Source organism: Diceros bicornis, unplaced genomic scaffold (assembly GCF_020826845.1).
Source record: "Diceros bicornis minor isolate mBicDic1 unplaced genomic scaffold, mDicBic1.mat.cur scaffold_67_ctg1, whole genome shotgun sequence".
NCBI classification, from domain to species: domain Eukaryota; kingdom Metazoa; phylum Chordata; class Mammalia; order Perissodactyla; family Rhinocerotidae; genus Diceros; species Diceros bicornis.
In genome coordinates, this window is record NW_026691553.1 from 751371 (window position 1) to 762579 (window position 11209).

Below are 11209 nucleotides of genomic sequence, written 5' to 3' on the forward strand. Positions count from 1 at the left end.
CCGGGAGGGGGCGGTAATTACGCGGCCCCGGGGTCCCCCCTACACACGCGCCTTTCATCCTGGCCACGCCCGGCCCAGGCCCAGACGCTCATTACCGCCTCCCGCCCGGTCATTAGCCGGGGTCGGGGGAGGACCTGGCGTCCGGAGGGCCCGGCCCTGCCGGGAGGGCTGAGGGGCGGTGCGGGAGCGAGGTGGCCCCACCCCCGTCTCCATGGCGACACCGGCGCGGGGGGCGGGGCGCCCGGCGCAGGCTGGTCCAGGAGGCGGGCGCCCCCTCCGCCCAGGCGGCCTCCTGGGGAGGGGCGATTTGTGAATGCGCCCACGGGGGACCTCCTGGCCTAATCCCAGTTCCCGCCAGGCAGGCGGCGAGCACCGCGTCCGGGCCGCGAATAGCAGCCTCGCCCCCGCCCGCAGCTATTTTGAGCCCCGTCCTCCCCCGCCACCCCCGGGCGCTCGGGCCGAGGCGCGGGGGCAGGCCAGGGGCCCCCTCCCACGCTGGGGCCCGCGGCCGGCGGTTGCACCGCGGGGCGGGATCCGGAGCCCCCAGCCGGGCTGACCGCGGGGCCGCAGCGCCCCCTCGTGTCGGCGGGGAGAGCGCGGTGCAGCGGCCTCGGCAGGGATGAAGGTGGTCCCAGCCCCGTGAGAGCGCCCCACGGGGACGCACGGCTCTGGTTCCACACCGAGTCACAGAGACACGCAGAAACACAGGTGCGAAGACAGATAACACACCTGAGACGCAAGCACAGAGTTCCCACACAAGGCCCGGTGCCGGCGCACCTGGCGACAGGTATCCACAGGTATGGGGCCACGCCATGATGGAACCCAGGACAGTCGTGGGTACACGTGGAGCCTGGTACCCAGCAACTGGCTCCCGTAGTAAACGCTTAATGAATGTGTGCCGGCGGGATGAATGAATGAATGAATGCACCAGGGCACTTCACAAAACCAGGAGAAGGCGGACTCAGAACCACAGAACCGTGGGGGCGGGGCGGGGGGCAGAGAGTGATAGGGCCGCCGCGGCTGCAGGGACCCCCTGGGCTAGGCTGGGGCGAGGAGCCGGCGCCTTAACTTTGCTGGGAGAGCAGATCAGAAAGGGTGGGCGGGCATTGCTCCTGGACTGGGCACGCCTGGCCCCAGGCCCCGCCATGGGCGGCCAGCGGAAGGGGGGAGCTGAGCACCGATGTCTCTCTCTGCTCCTTTTAATAACCACCCTGCGTGAGTGGCTGACGCAGCAGCAGGCTGCTGCTGACGGGGAGTTGTAGGGGAGGGCCGCGGCGTGGGGGGGCGAGGTGCAGAGGAGGCAGCCATGAGTCATGAGCAGCTGCTGGGGGAGAGGGGTCCCTGAGCCGAGGAGGGGTCCTAGGGACATTGTCACGGGAGACAGTGTCTCCCATGCCCTGCTGCATCAGCTTAGACCCACCTGAGAGTGGGGGAGAGTCTGAGGCCTGCAGTGGGGCAGGAACAAAGTGGGGGTGGGGGGGGTCTGTTCTCAAGTTCCCCTACCTCTTCTGCAGAGGGTCTGTCTTCTGAAGACTTTCTAGGGAAGGGCTATGGCTTGGGCCTCTGATCTGCGCAGGCAGCGGTCCCCACTAGCTTCTTCCATGCTCGGGGGAAGGCAGCAGGAGCTGAGGCCTGGGCAGGGGGTGAGTGGTGGCCACAAGAGGGGCTCCCCAGGAGGAGCCGTGGGGGTGAGGATCTCTCTAAAGCTGGTTCTCCTGATAGGAAAGGTCTTGGGACCCCCCAGAGAAGGAAAGGACACAGGGGAGGAGCAAAGTGGCCCTGGGGCTCCCATGGGTAGTGAGTGGGTTCTGGGTGTGCATAAGTAGGTGCTGGAGGGGGGCTGGAGCGCATGGGGGAGGGGAGGCCGAAGGCTGCGCTGAATGTTAGGGTGCAGTGGGGACTGGAGGGCTGGCGAAGCGGTGAGTTTGGGAGTCCAGGTGGGGGATCAGCCTGTGGTCTGGAGCAGGATGCACAAGTGTCTGGCCCGGTGAGTGTTGGGGTGTGGATGCCTCTCCAGGTAAGGAGAAGTCAGAGTTGGGGTCGGAGTTAGGTGTGAGTGCGGGTTGGGGTTTGTAGGGAAACTGGGTCGGGTGAAGTTAGTATGCCCCAAAGTTGGGAAGCAGGAGGAATTGAGATTGTGGCAAATATTGGGGTCCACATACGTGAGGGTGTCTCAGGATGGGGTTTGGGTGGGCTGTGCGGCCGATCGCGTGAAGTAGTGTAGTCATTCATTCATTCAGGATCGTTGGGGTCCTGCAGTCCTGAGTGCCGGTTATGTAGGCAAGTATATCGTGACTGGGGTTAAAGTTCAGATGAAGTTGGGGTGTCTGAGAGCTGGGACTCGGGTGAGTGGGGGACTTGGATGAGGTCGCTATGTCGTCGATTGCTTGGAGCACAGCAAAGGTCGGGGTTCGAGCGACACCTGGGGTTCCCACGAGACTCGGACCCCTGGCAGCCGCGTCGGGCGGCCCTTTTGTTCCTCGCCGCAGACCGGGGGGCGGGCACGCGGAAGTGGGTCAGCCCCGCCCCGCCGGGCGCCGGCCACGCCCCCTGCACGCGGGCCGCGGGCTGCGGACCGTGCGCGCCCCCGCCAATCACCGTGCCCGGCGCCGGAGCGCGGAGGGGGCGTGGCTGATGCAAGCCCCCCCGCCTCCAGCTCATGAATATGAGGCGCGGCCGCGGCGTCCGGGGCCAGGGATTGGCCGGCGCGGCGCGGAGGGCGGTGCAGGGGGGCGGGGCCCGGCGGCGTCGTACAAAAGGCCGGGCGCCAGACTGCCCCCCTCACTCGCGCGTTAGAAGGCTCGGGTCGTTGTGCTGCGCTGTCTTCCCGCCTGCGTCAGGGACCTGCCCGGCTCGGTGGTGAGGGCCCTGGCGGCGCCGGCTCCGCGAGCTCGGGGCGTCGGGCGGCCTGCGGCCGGCCGGACGAGGCGGGGCGGCGGCGGCACGCCCCTGGGCGGGGGCGGCGCCGGGGCGGGCCCGGGGTGGAGTCCGCCCCGCCGGCGGCGCGGGGCAGCGGGAGACCAGGTCGAGCCGCGGCCGGGGGGCGCCCCCTCCCCGGGCCGGACCCGCCTGTGACCGGGGCGCCGCCGCAAAATGGCGGCCGCGAGCGCGAGGCTGCGCCCAGCGAAATGGCGGGAGCGCCGAGGGCCCGGATGGAGTGGCGCAGGGCGCGCGCGGGGCGCATGCGCGCGGCGGGGGCGGGCCCGGGGCGGGGCCCTGCTGCCCGGTGTCCCGCTGGAGCCATCCCAAGTTGGGGCCCGAGTCCGCGGCACCGGGCCGCCCCCTGGCCTGCGTTCCCGGATCGGTTGGGCGGAGGTTCCCCCCGCCTGTGGAGGGTCGGCCCAAGTCAGTAGCCACCCCCAGCCCCAGCCCCCTACAGTGGTCCAAGCACTCCCTGCTCCCCCTGCTCCCCGATCCCGGTTGTGAGTGAGGCCCCCTCTTTGTGGGGGCGAGGCCCGAGGCGCCGTCAGCCGGTGGCCGCGGAGGCCGGTGCCTGCTTTCAGTGTCCAGTCCCGAGCACCCCCCTGGGTGAAGTTTTGGGGGCCTCCGTCTGGGCAGCGCCGCGGTGTGCCCCCAGTCTCGGGGGGCGGGGCTGGGCCCAGCCCAGGAAAGGGGCGAGGGACCCTGAGTGATCCGATGAGTCTCTAACTCATTTGAATACAGCGCCAGGCGCGGGGTGGGCACGGTTCCGGGTAGGGGGTTGGTCGTCAGTGCCCCCGCGAGCACGCGCTGGGGTCCAGTACCCCGGAGGGTCAGCGAGCGCGCCGCGTGTCCGCCGCAGGCCGCCATGGCGTCGGACGAGGGCAAGCTCTTCGTTGGGGGGCTGAGTTTCGACACGAACGAGCAGTCGTTGGAGCAGGTCTTCTCCAAATACGGGCAGATCTCGGAAGGTGAGGCCGGCCCGGCGGGCGGGTGGGCGGGCGGGCTGCCCCGGGGGGGCGCGCTCCACCGCAGGCTCTCTTCCGGCGCAGTGGTGGTCGTCAAGGACAGGGAGACACAGCGGTCGCGGGGCTTCGGGTTTGTCACCTTTGAGAACATCGACGACGCCAAGGACGCCATGATGGCCATGAACGGGAAGGTGAGGGGCGGCCCTGGGGTCCGGGGTCGCAGGGCGGGAGCCCCCCCCCCCCGACAGGGGGCCGCAAAGGCTGACCCTGCTCCTCTGGTCCGCAGTCTGTGGACGGGCGGCAGATCCGAGTGGACCAGGCCGGCAAGTCCTCCGACAGCCGGTCCCGTGGCTACCGCGGCGGCTCTGCCGGCGGCCGGGGCTTCTTCCGCGGGGGTCGCGGCCGGGGTCGCGGCTTCTCCAGAGGTGAGCGCGCGCCTGGGGGCGCGGTGGGCACCGCGGGCAGGAGCTGGCGCTCACTTTGTTCCTTGTCTGCAGGAGGTGGGGACCGGGGCTACGGGGGCGGCCGGTTCGAGTCCAGGAGTGGGGGCTACGGGGGCTCCAGAGACTACTACGGCAGGTGAGGCCGCGGGCCTGGGGCGCGGGGCCCGGGGGCGGACGGGTGCCCTCAGCGCCTGCCTGTGTCCTCCGCAGCCGGAGTCAGGGCGGCGGCTACGGCGAGCGGAGCTCTGGCGGGTCCTACAGGGACAGCTACGACAGCTACGGTAAGTGGCGCTCCCGGGGCCTGCGGCGGGAGCTCAGCCAGCCTCGGCCTGCGCGAGTGACGCTCAGACCTCGTCGCTGCGCGTGCCCGTAAGGGCCGAGTGTGCCCTCTCGGGTGTCGGTGCCAGCAGCCATGTCGCCACCGAACATAGGACACAACCAGATGACCGAGCAGGAGAGGGAGAGCGAGGGGCGCACTAAGCGGGCAGCCTAAGTGCATGTGTGGCCCGCCCTGCCCCCGTGGGGGGTTGGTGGCTCCGGCCGCAGGGCCGAGTCCTCCAGGTCTGGCCCCGGGAGTGGAATGCTGCCTCTGGTCTCGCGCCTCGGTGCCTTTACACTGTGCCTGCTTCTTGTTCTCAGCTACACACAACGAGTAAAAATCCTTGCTGCTCAAGATCGTCCTTCCATTGGCTGTATATTTAAAGATTTTGGGAGCTTCGCTGAACCGTTAATGTGTAGTGACCACATCTCCCTGCACCCCACTTTTGTAGTTCTCTCGGTTCTCATCTTGTCAAACAGCCTGACTGCTGCAGACCCCCATGGCCCCCTCACTAGACTTTTCATTCTAAGGAAGCGCTGTCCCTTTCCAAGGGTTTTAAAAACGTTTTGGAGAGCACTTCAGATTTTGTTTTTTTCTTTTTACTGTGAGCCATGAGTTTTTAGAAGATCATCGGGGGTCATGTGGGTTTGTTTTACTTTAGGCTGTGTTGCCTTTTTCGTTCCTTTTTTCAGTGGGCTTGGTCCTGTGAACTTGGGGGCCCTGATTCGTTTCTCTTTGAGATCGAACGGACTCTGAATCCCTTCTCATTCGGAAGCTGAGGGTGCTGGGGCTTTTTCCACCTCCATGTCCCATTTCTGAGGGTAGCGTGGTAGGACCACCCGGGGCAGCAGCAGAGGCGCCCCACTGCCCCAGGTCCGGCCTGGACGGCCCGTGCGTGCTGTGTGACCCACAGTAAATGGGCAGATGTCCTCGGAGAGGTTCTGGAAACTGTTTATTTATATTGTCCTTTTTTACTGGAAGACGTATGCATATGCCATTGCTGTTGTATTTGAAGTGGGTAAGGAATCCTTGTACGCAGTTTTCTTTGGCTTTACGAAGCCGATTAAAAGACCGTCTGAAACGAACCTTGCTCTGACAACTGCCCTTTCATTGCACAGCACGCTGCCTGCTGCGGGCTCGCGCAGTCCGCCCTGGGCAGAGAGGGCAGCTTGAGAAGTAGGTCTGCAGGCCCTGCCGGGGCCCGCGGAGAGCTAGACGAGGAAGGCAGAGTCAGGTGACGCTGGCCGGGCCCCTGGTGACAGCTGACTGCCACGGGTCCCCATTAGATGAGCAGGCGGGTGACGGGATGGGCAGCTCGGACCACAGGACAGCCCCGGGAGGCTTCTGGTGGAGGAAGCCAGAGGGCTCGACGGGGCGGGCAGCTTAGCTGAGACGGTGGACACACGGGCACCTGACGCCGACCCGGACGGGACCACCTTAGTCTAGAGGCAGGCCAGAGCGGATGGCAGCCGAGTCCCTGGGCGACCCCAGACTGACCTATCAGTAGCTAGTTCTGCTGTTGCTTCACAAGTTCTGAGCGTTCTCTGCTAGCCTGTGGAAGCTGCAGCCTCGGAGGACAGAAGTGTTGTGCGCCCAACAGAGCCTCTGAGACGCGAGCCGCTCCCTTGGCTAGCTCTTTGTGGAAATAGCCCTGTAATTGAGGTAACGCCCTTTGCTCGTGTCCGCATCCCCCTCTTGTCGAGAGCTCGTTTGAAAGTAATGTACCTGGGGAGAGTTCCTTTGACTGTTTTTTGCTTTTCTATTTTTTTTTTTCAATCAAGCTAGAAGTAAAGTCAGACCCTGGCCATTTGCCCTTCCCGCCTGCGGCCAGGGGAGCGGCCCGGGCAGTCCCACCTCACGAGTAGGTTCGATCCGTAAGCAGGATTGGAGACCCTGAACGCCCTGCCTTTTGGCTTTTTGTTCCTGAGTTGACAGTCTTTTCCGAGCTCCCCCAGTCATGCTCCTTACAGCTTTCTCATGTCTGTTGCCGCCGTGCGTTTTTGCCCAGAGCCCACGCCGCACTAAGCAGCTCCATCCCCACTGGGAAGTGGCTCTGCTTACGGGTGGACAGAGGCACAGGCCGCCCTGGGCACGCCGGCCGGGACAGCCCCGAGGACTAGGAGGCCCTCCCAGGAGCTGTGGATGGTTTCGGGGGAGGCGGGGAGGGGCAGCTGCCAGCGAGGCCAGGATGGCAGGGTAATGTTCCTTTGCTTTGGCAGGTTGAAGGGAAGCCAGTGTGACTTGGAAGGGTGGCCCGAAGGCAGCGATGACCTGGGGTCAGCGTCCCAGGAGGGACTTCACCTGGGAGCAAGAGTCAGAGACGCAGCCACCTGCCCTCGAGGCCTGTCACCTGTAAGTGCTTTACCCGGTGGGTGATGTGCGGCCCTTTGGCCCTGGCAGTGCCCGGCCCTTCTGGTGGGTTCTCTCCTGAGCTCTGGCAGTGCCCGGCCCTTCCGCTGGGTTCTCTCCTGGTTTCCTGCCCAGTGGGCCCCAGCGGGGGGCAGTGGTGTCTGTGCCTCCAGGTGGAGCCAGCTCTGTTTCCTTCATTGCCTGGTTTTTCCAGCAGGTGCTTCGTGACGAGGCTGGGGCGTGGGGCTTCTAGTCGCTCCAGGAGGATGGCTATGTGGTGGCTGCATGGTGGCCAGTCCTCACCCACAACAGCGCGACAGGACGTGGAAGTCGGATTGGAATAAAGGACTGGTGTGTCTACCCAGAAATCCGAGTCTGGTTTGGGGTGTGGCTGTGAGGGTGGGCCCCTGATCCTCGGGGAAGCTGGGTGGGACGAGGTGGGGGACGTCCACTAGGGAAAGCCCTTTTGGGCCTTTGTTCCTGGCATGAGCTGGACCCAGACCATTGACCAGCCAGTCATTTCGTTGTCCTGTCGGCCACTTGTCTTGGGATCCGAGGGACATAGCCTGAGAGGAGGAGGAGGTCTCTGGGCCCCTCATCTGAGGTGGGCATTGTCTCCCAGGGCCCTGGCTGAGGTCTCGGCAGAGTGACCCCTGCGCATCTTCCTCTGTGCCGCCCTGCAGGCTGAGTTCGCTTCCCCGTCTTGGGGTGCAGAGCGTTGGAGTTGAGCCCTGGCTGTGCTGCCTTGGGCCCTGGGCAGGTCACCTCGACTCCCACGGGGTGGGGCGGACGGTGGTAGGGCGTACAGGACCCAGTCACTAAGCTTGGTCAGGACGGCGACGTGGCCAACTTCTCCCACCGGTTAGGTCTGCTGGGTCCTGGCTCGGCGAATGGCAAATTCTCTGGCCCATGGGACACGGGGGCCGCCTCTCGGGGACGGCCCAGGCCACAGCAGGGACACTTTGCTGGTCCCACCGGCCCCCGGGGTGCACAGGGGCGCGGGGAGGTCCCACCGGCCCCCGGGGTGCACAGGGGCGGGGAGGACCGTCTCCGACCGACCGCAGGAAGCACGGAGCAAGAACAGCGATTTCCGGGCCCGGACGGGAGGGAGGCCTGGGGTGCGGCGCCGAGCCGTCCTGCGTGGCCGGGCCTCGCCTCCGCTGTGCGCCCCGGGGCGGGGACCCTGCGGCCCGCCGTCCGCCTAGCAGGGGCCTTCGCGCTCCGGGCGGGGAAACGGTGCAGCCGGGCGGCGCGGGGCACGGTGGGAAGCGGCCGGGGGCGGGACCGGGCGTTTCCGGACAGCAGGCCCCGCCCCCGTGTCCCATTGGCCAGCACCGCCCCCGCGCCAGTGAGTGACAGCCGTGGCGGGGCGGGCGCAGGCTCCGCTTCCGCCTGGCCATGGGGCCGCGTGAGCTGCCGCCGCCGCTCCTGCTGCTGCTGCTGCCAGCGCTGCTGTGCGGAGGCCAGGAGCCCACGTCTTCGCACCACGCGCAGACCACGCTCTCGTCGCCGCCCGCCGCAACGAACGGGAGCCAGCCGGGCGCGCCGCACAACGGCACGCACCCGCAGCTGCCGGCCTCCTCGGGCTCGCCGCTGCTGCGCTCCTTGTACGTGCTCACGGGCCTCTGCAGCCTGGCCGCGCTCTACTTCCTCATCCGGGCGTTCAGGTGCGTCGGGCGCACGCCGCCGCCGCCCTGTCGCGGCCAATCAACGCGCGCCTCGCGCCTCACGTGCTGGGGCGCGAGGGCCCCGCCCCTCCGGAGCGGGCGGGGGCGGGCGGCGCGTGGTCGTTACGTGGCTGTGTGGGTGGTCACGTGAGGCACCCGCTGGTTTATAAGGCCGTGGTGCAGGTGCGGGTTTTGCAGACGCGGCCGCTGGGGGTCGGGGTGCGGGTTTGTGTTGCTGGCTGCTGTACCACCCCCCCCCCCCCCCCAGGACTATTGGTCTGTGTTGCGCCATTTCTGCCCGGCGGCGGTGAGCGCGGCCCCCGCCGACCCCAGCGGGGGCTCGACCGCGCCGTCAGCCTCCTCCGCTTTGATTAGTCTCCGCAGCCGGGGAGGGGAGCGCAGTTGGGGGGCCAGGCTGGAGCCCGCCCCAGCGCTGGCCAAGATGGGTCTCCGTGGTCTCCCGTGCTCCCCTAAGAGTGAGAACTTCTTCCTTCCCGCGGCCTGCACGCCCTGCCCGGGTCAGGCCGCCGTGGCGCCCTGCGCAGTCCCCTGACCTCCGCGTTGGTATCCTCTCTGGGGCTGGCGCCCAGAGGTGTGACGCCTTTGTCGCACAGCTGCCCACGTGCAGACGCTGTCCAGGGGCCCTTCTGTCCTTCACTGACGCTCCTGTGGGTGCCCAGCTCTTTTCTCTCTTACGAGTCTGCTGCTGCAGCCGCCGCAGAGGGAGCCTCTTCTCTTCCTACTGGGGGGCGGGGGCTTCTGTGAGACAGTCCTCCATTCGATGTCGCTGGCAGACCCTCACCGCGTTTCTGAGACGCCATGTTGTCATCAGTAAAGCAGAATAAAGCACTCTCTCGAGGGTTCCTGGCCCGGGGGTCTCCGCCCGGGGTATTTGCTTCCTGTTAATGACAAGAGAGCAACAAATTGTTGTGACCGTTATGACGCCAAAGAAACGCGCTCTTAGACCAGGGAGCTTCGCAACAAGGGTTGGGGGCCGGGCAGAGGAGGCTGAGTGCCGGGACTGGGGGCGCAGGGGGAGCAGGACCGGCTGAGACGGCCCTGAGCGCCTGGGCCTGCTTCCAGGTTGAAGAAGCGGCAGCGGAGGAGGTACGGCCTCCTGGCCAACAGCGAGGACCCCACGGAGATGGCCTCGCTGGACAGCGACGAGGAGACAGTCTTTGAGACCAGGAATCTGAGATGGTAGCGCAGCCCTATCCCCCCTCCCCTGCAGGGGCTCCGCCTCGGGGGAGCTGTGGGGGGCAGGGCTGGAGAGGCGGGAAGACTCCCAACCCATGAGGTAGTTGGTCATCACAGGGCACGGCGCGATCGGGCCTGGAGCACTGGCTTGGCAGTCACTAGCTGTGTGGCCTTGGGCAAGGCGCTCCCCCTCACGCGCCCAGACCTCAGTTTGCTATTTTTTTAAGATGGGAGTGGGCCACAGCGCTTGAGTCTGGGTCCAGCGGTGAAGGCAAGATCGGTGTCAGAGATGGAGAATTAATTGCTGGGTGCTGCTGAGGGGGCCCCGGAAGAGCAGCTCAGGCACAGGGCTGCAGGGAGCAGAGCTGGCAAAGGGGGAGCAGACAGGGATGGCCTGTTTAGCTCCAGCATATTGGGGGGGGGTGCCGGCAGGAGGCGGCGAGACCAGGGTATGGTTCTGACTTCCCGAGCTACCCGAGGGAGGTGCCAGTGTGATTTGGGAACTCCTCTGGCTCCCCATCTCTATTGGCGGGGGGATCCCCTTTCTCTGCGCCAGCTGAGGGAGGTGGACCTGGGGCCCGGGCTGCGCAGAGCTACTGCTGCCCTTTAGGAGGGGGAGCCTCAGGCACACGCAGGGGGAGGGGAGCGGGCGGGCCCCTCAGTCCACGCCTCTCACACCTGTCCCTCATCTTCCAGATGCTCAGGGCGAGGAGGTGGCATTTTCAGCCGTCCTGGGGGAAGAACAGACACAGGGCCTGCGCCCGGTGCCTGGCGCACCCCATGATTCTCCTGCCGGCTTTGCTGCACCCTCAGAGCTCGTGTGGGGCCTGCCCAGCCTGCCCGAAGCCGCTTCAGTCCCCAGCTGGACGGGACACCCAGGATGCCAGGCAGAAGCCAGAGGGGCCCTGGCAGGCCTCCCGGGACTGAGGCCCCTGGCTGGACCGTGACTCGGGCTGCTCACCCTTCCCCGGGGGCTGCAGCTGCCCTGAGCTGAGGGGCCGGTCTGGGAGCACCTTCCCCCTGGGCTGGGGACAATAAAGGCACCAGTGGCTCTCGAGTTGGCCCCCAGCTCCCCACTGGGCCAGACCCGGCGTCTTGGCTCACGTCCTTGGGGCGGGGGGGGGGGGGCAGCAGAGCGGGGCTCCATCCTGGCCTGAGTTCTCCCACCTGTGACCAAGCTGGCTTCTTCGGCCTTGCCCCGAAGTGTCCAGACAGTCCAGTGGGGGATCCTACGAGATAGACGGAGAGGTGGGGGAGACCTGCCCACACCTGCCTGGAGAAGCTCTGCCGGTCATTGCTTCTGGGTCGAGACAGAACTCCTATTCATCCGTCAAAGTCCTTGCTTAA

The 11209-nt window shown here is 66.6% G+C and overlaps 2 protein-coding genes across 6 annotated transcripts; both read left to right on the forward strand.

Moving 5' to 3' along the window:
• The first annotated feature begins 651 nt into the window (after positions 1-651).
• CIRBP (cold inducible RNA binding protein) lies at positions 652-7358 on the forward strand. Of its 5 annotated transcripts, XR_009219376.1 has the most exons (8): positions 2781-2859; positions 3782-3890; positions 3972-4078; positions 4174-4312; positions 4385-4466; positions 4541-4611; positions 6869-7001; positions 7213-7358. XR_009219376.1 is itself a non-coding variant. In XM_058537868.1 (7 exons), exons 2-7 carry the CDS (start codon positions 3788-3790, stop codon positions 4984-4986), a joined length of 519 nt encoding a protein of 172 aa, XP_058393851.1. In that variant the 5' UTR covers positions 2782-2859; positions 3782-3787; the 3' UTR covers positions 4987-5734. The 5 variants fall into 5 exon arrangements, 4 of the variants coding, with proteins under 4 accessions (XP_058393850.1, XP_058393849.1, XP_058393851.1 ...); XM_058537868.1 differs by lacking the exons at positions 6869-7001; positions 7213-7358 and adding an exon at positions 4970-5734 and having other exon boundaries at positions 2782-2859; XM_058537867.1 differs by lacking the exons at positions 2781-2859; positions 6869-7001; positions 7213-7358 and adding an exon at positions 652-797 and having other exon boundaries at positions 4541-4956.
• Positions 7359-7423: 65 nt separating this feature from the next.
• Positions 7424-10953, forward strand: FAM174C (family with sequence similarity 174 member C). The gene is made up of 3 exons (XM_058537872.1): positions 7424-8665; positions 9749-9865; positions 10559-10953. Coding segments are annotated over exons 1-3 (387 nt in total). The 5' UTR covers positions 7424-8396; the 3' UTR covers positions 10560-10953.
• The last annotated feature ends 256 nt before the right edge of the window (positions 10954-11209 follow it).

What these genes read in the sequence shown, in the direction of transcription:
- CIRBP (XM_058537867.1), top strand. Translation starts at nt 3,788, where the DNA reads ATGGCGTCGGACGAGGGCAAGCTCTTCGTTGGGGGGCTGAGTTTCGAC. An exon ending in TGATGGCCATGAACGGGAAG is followed by an intron (nt 4,079 to 4,173) that starts GTGAGGGGCGGC and finishes TCTGGTCCGCAG; the next exon opens with TCTGTGGACGGGCGGCAGAT. An exon ending in GGGTCGCGGCTTCTCCAGAG is followed by an intron (nt 4,313 to 4,384) that starts GTGAGCGCGCGC and finishes CCTTGTCTGCAG; the next exon opens with GAGGTGGGGACCGGGGCTAC.
- FAM174C (XM_058537872.1), top strand. Translation starts at nt 8,397, where the DNA reads ATGGGGCCGCGTGAGCTGCCGCCGCCGCTCCTGCTGCTGCTGCTGCCA. An exon ending in TTCCTCATCCGGGCGTTCAG is followed by an intron (nt 8,666 to 9,748) that starts GTGCGTCGGGCG and finishes GCCTGCTTCCAG; the next exon opens with GTTGAAGAAGCGGCAGCGGA.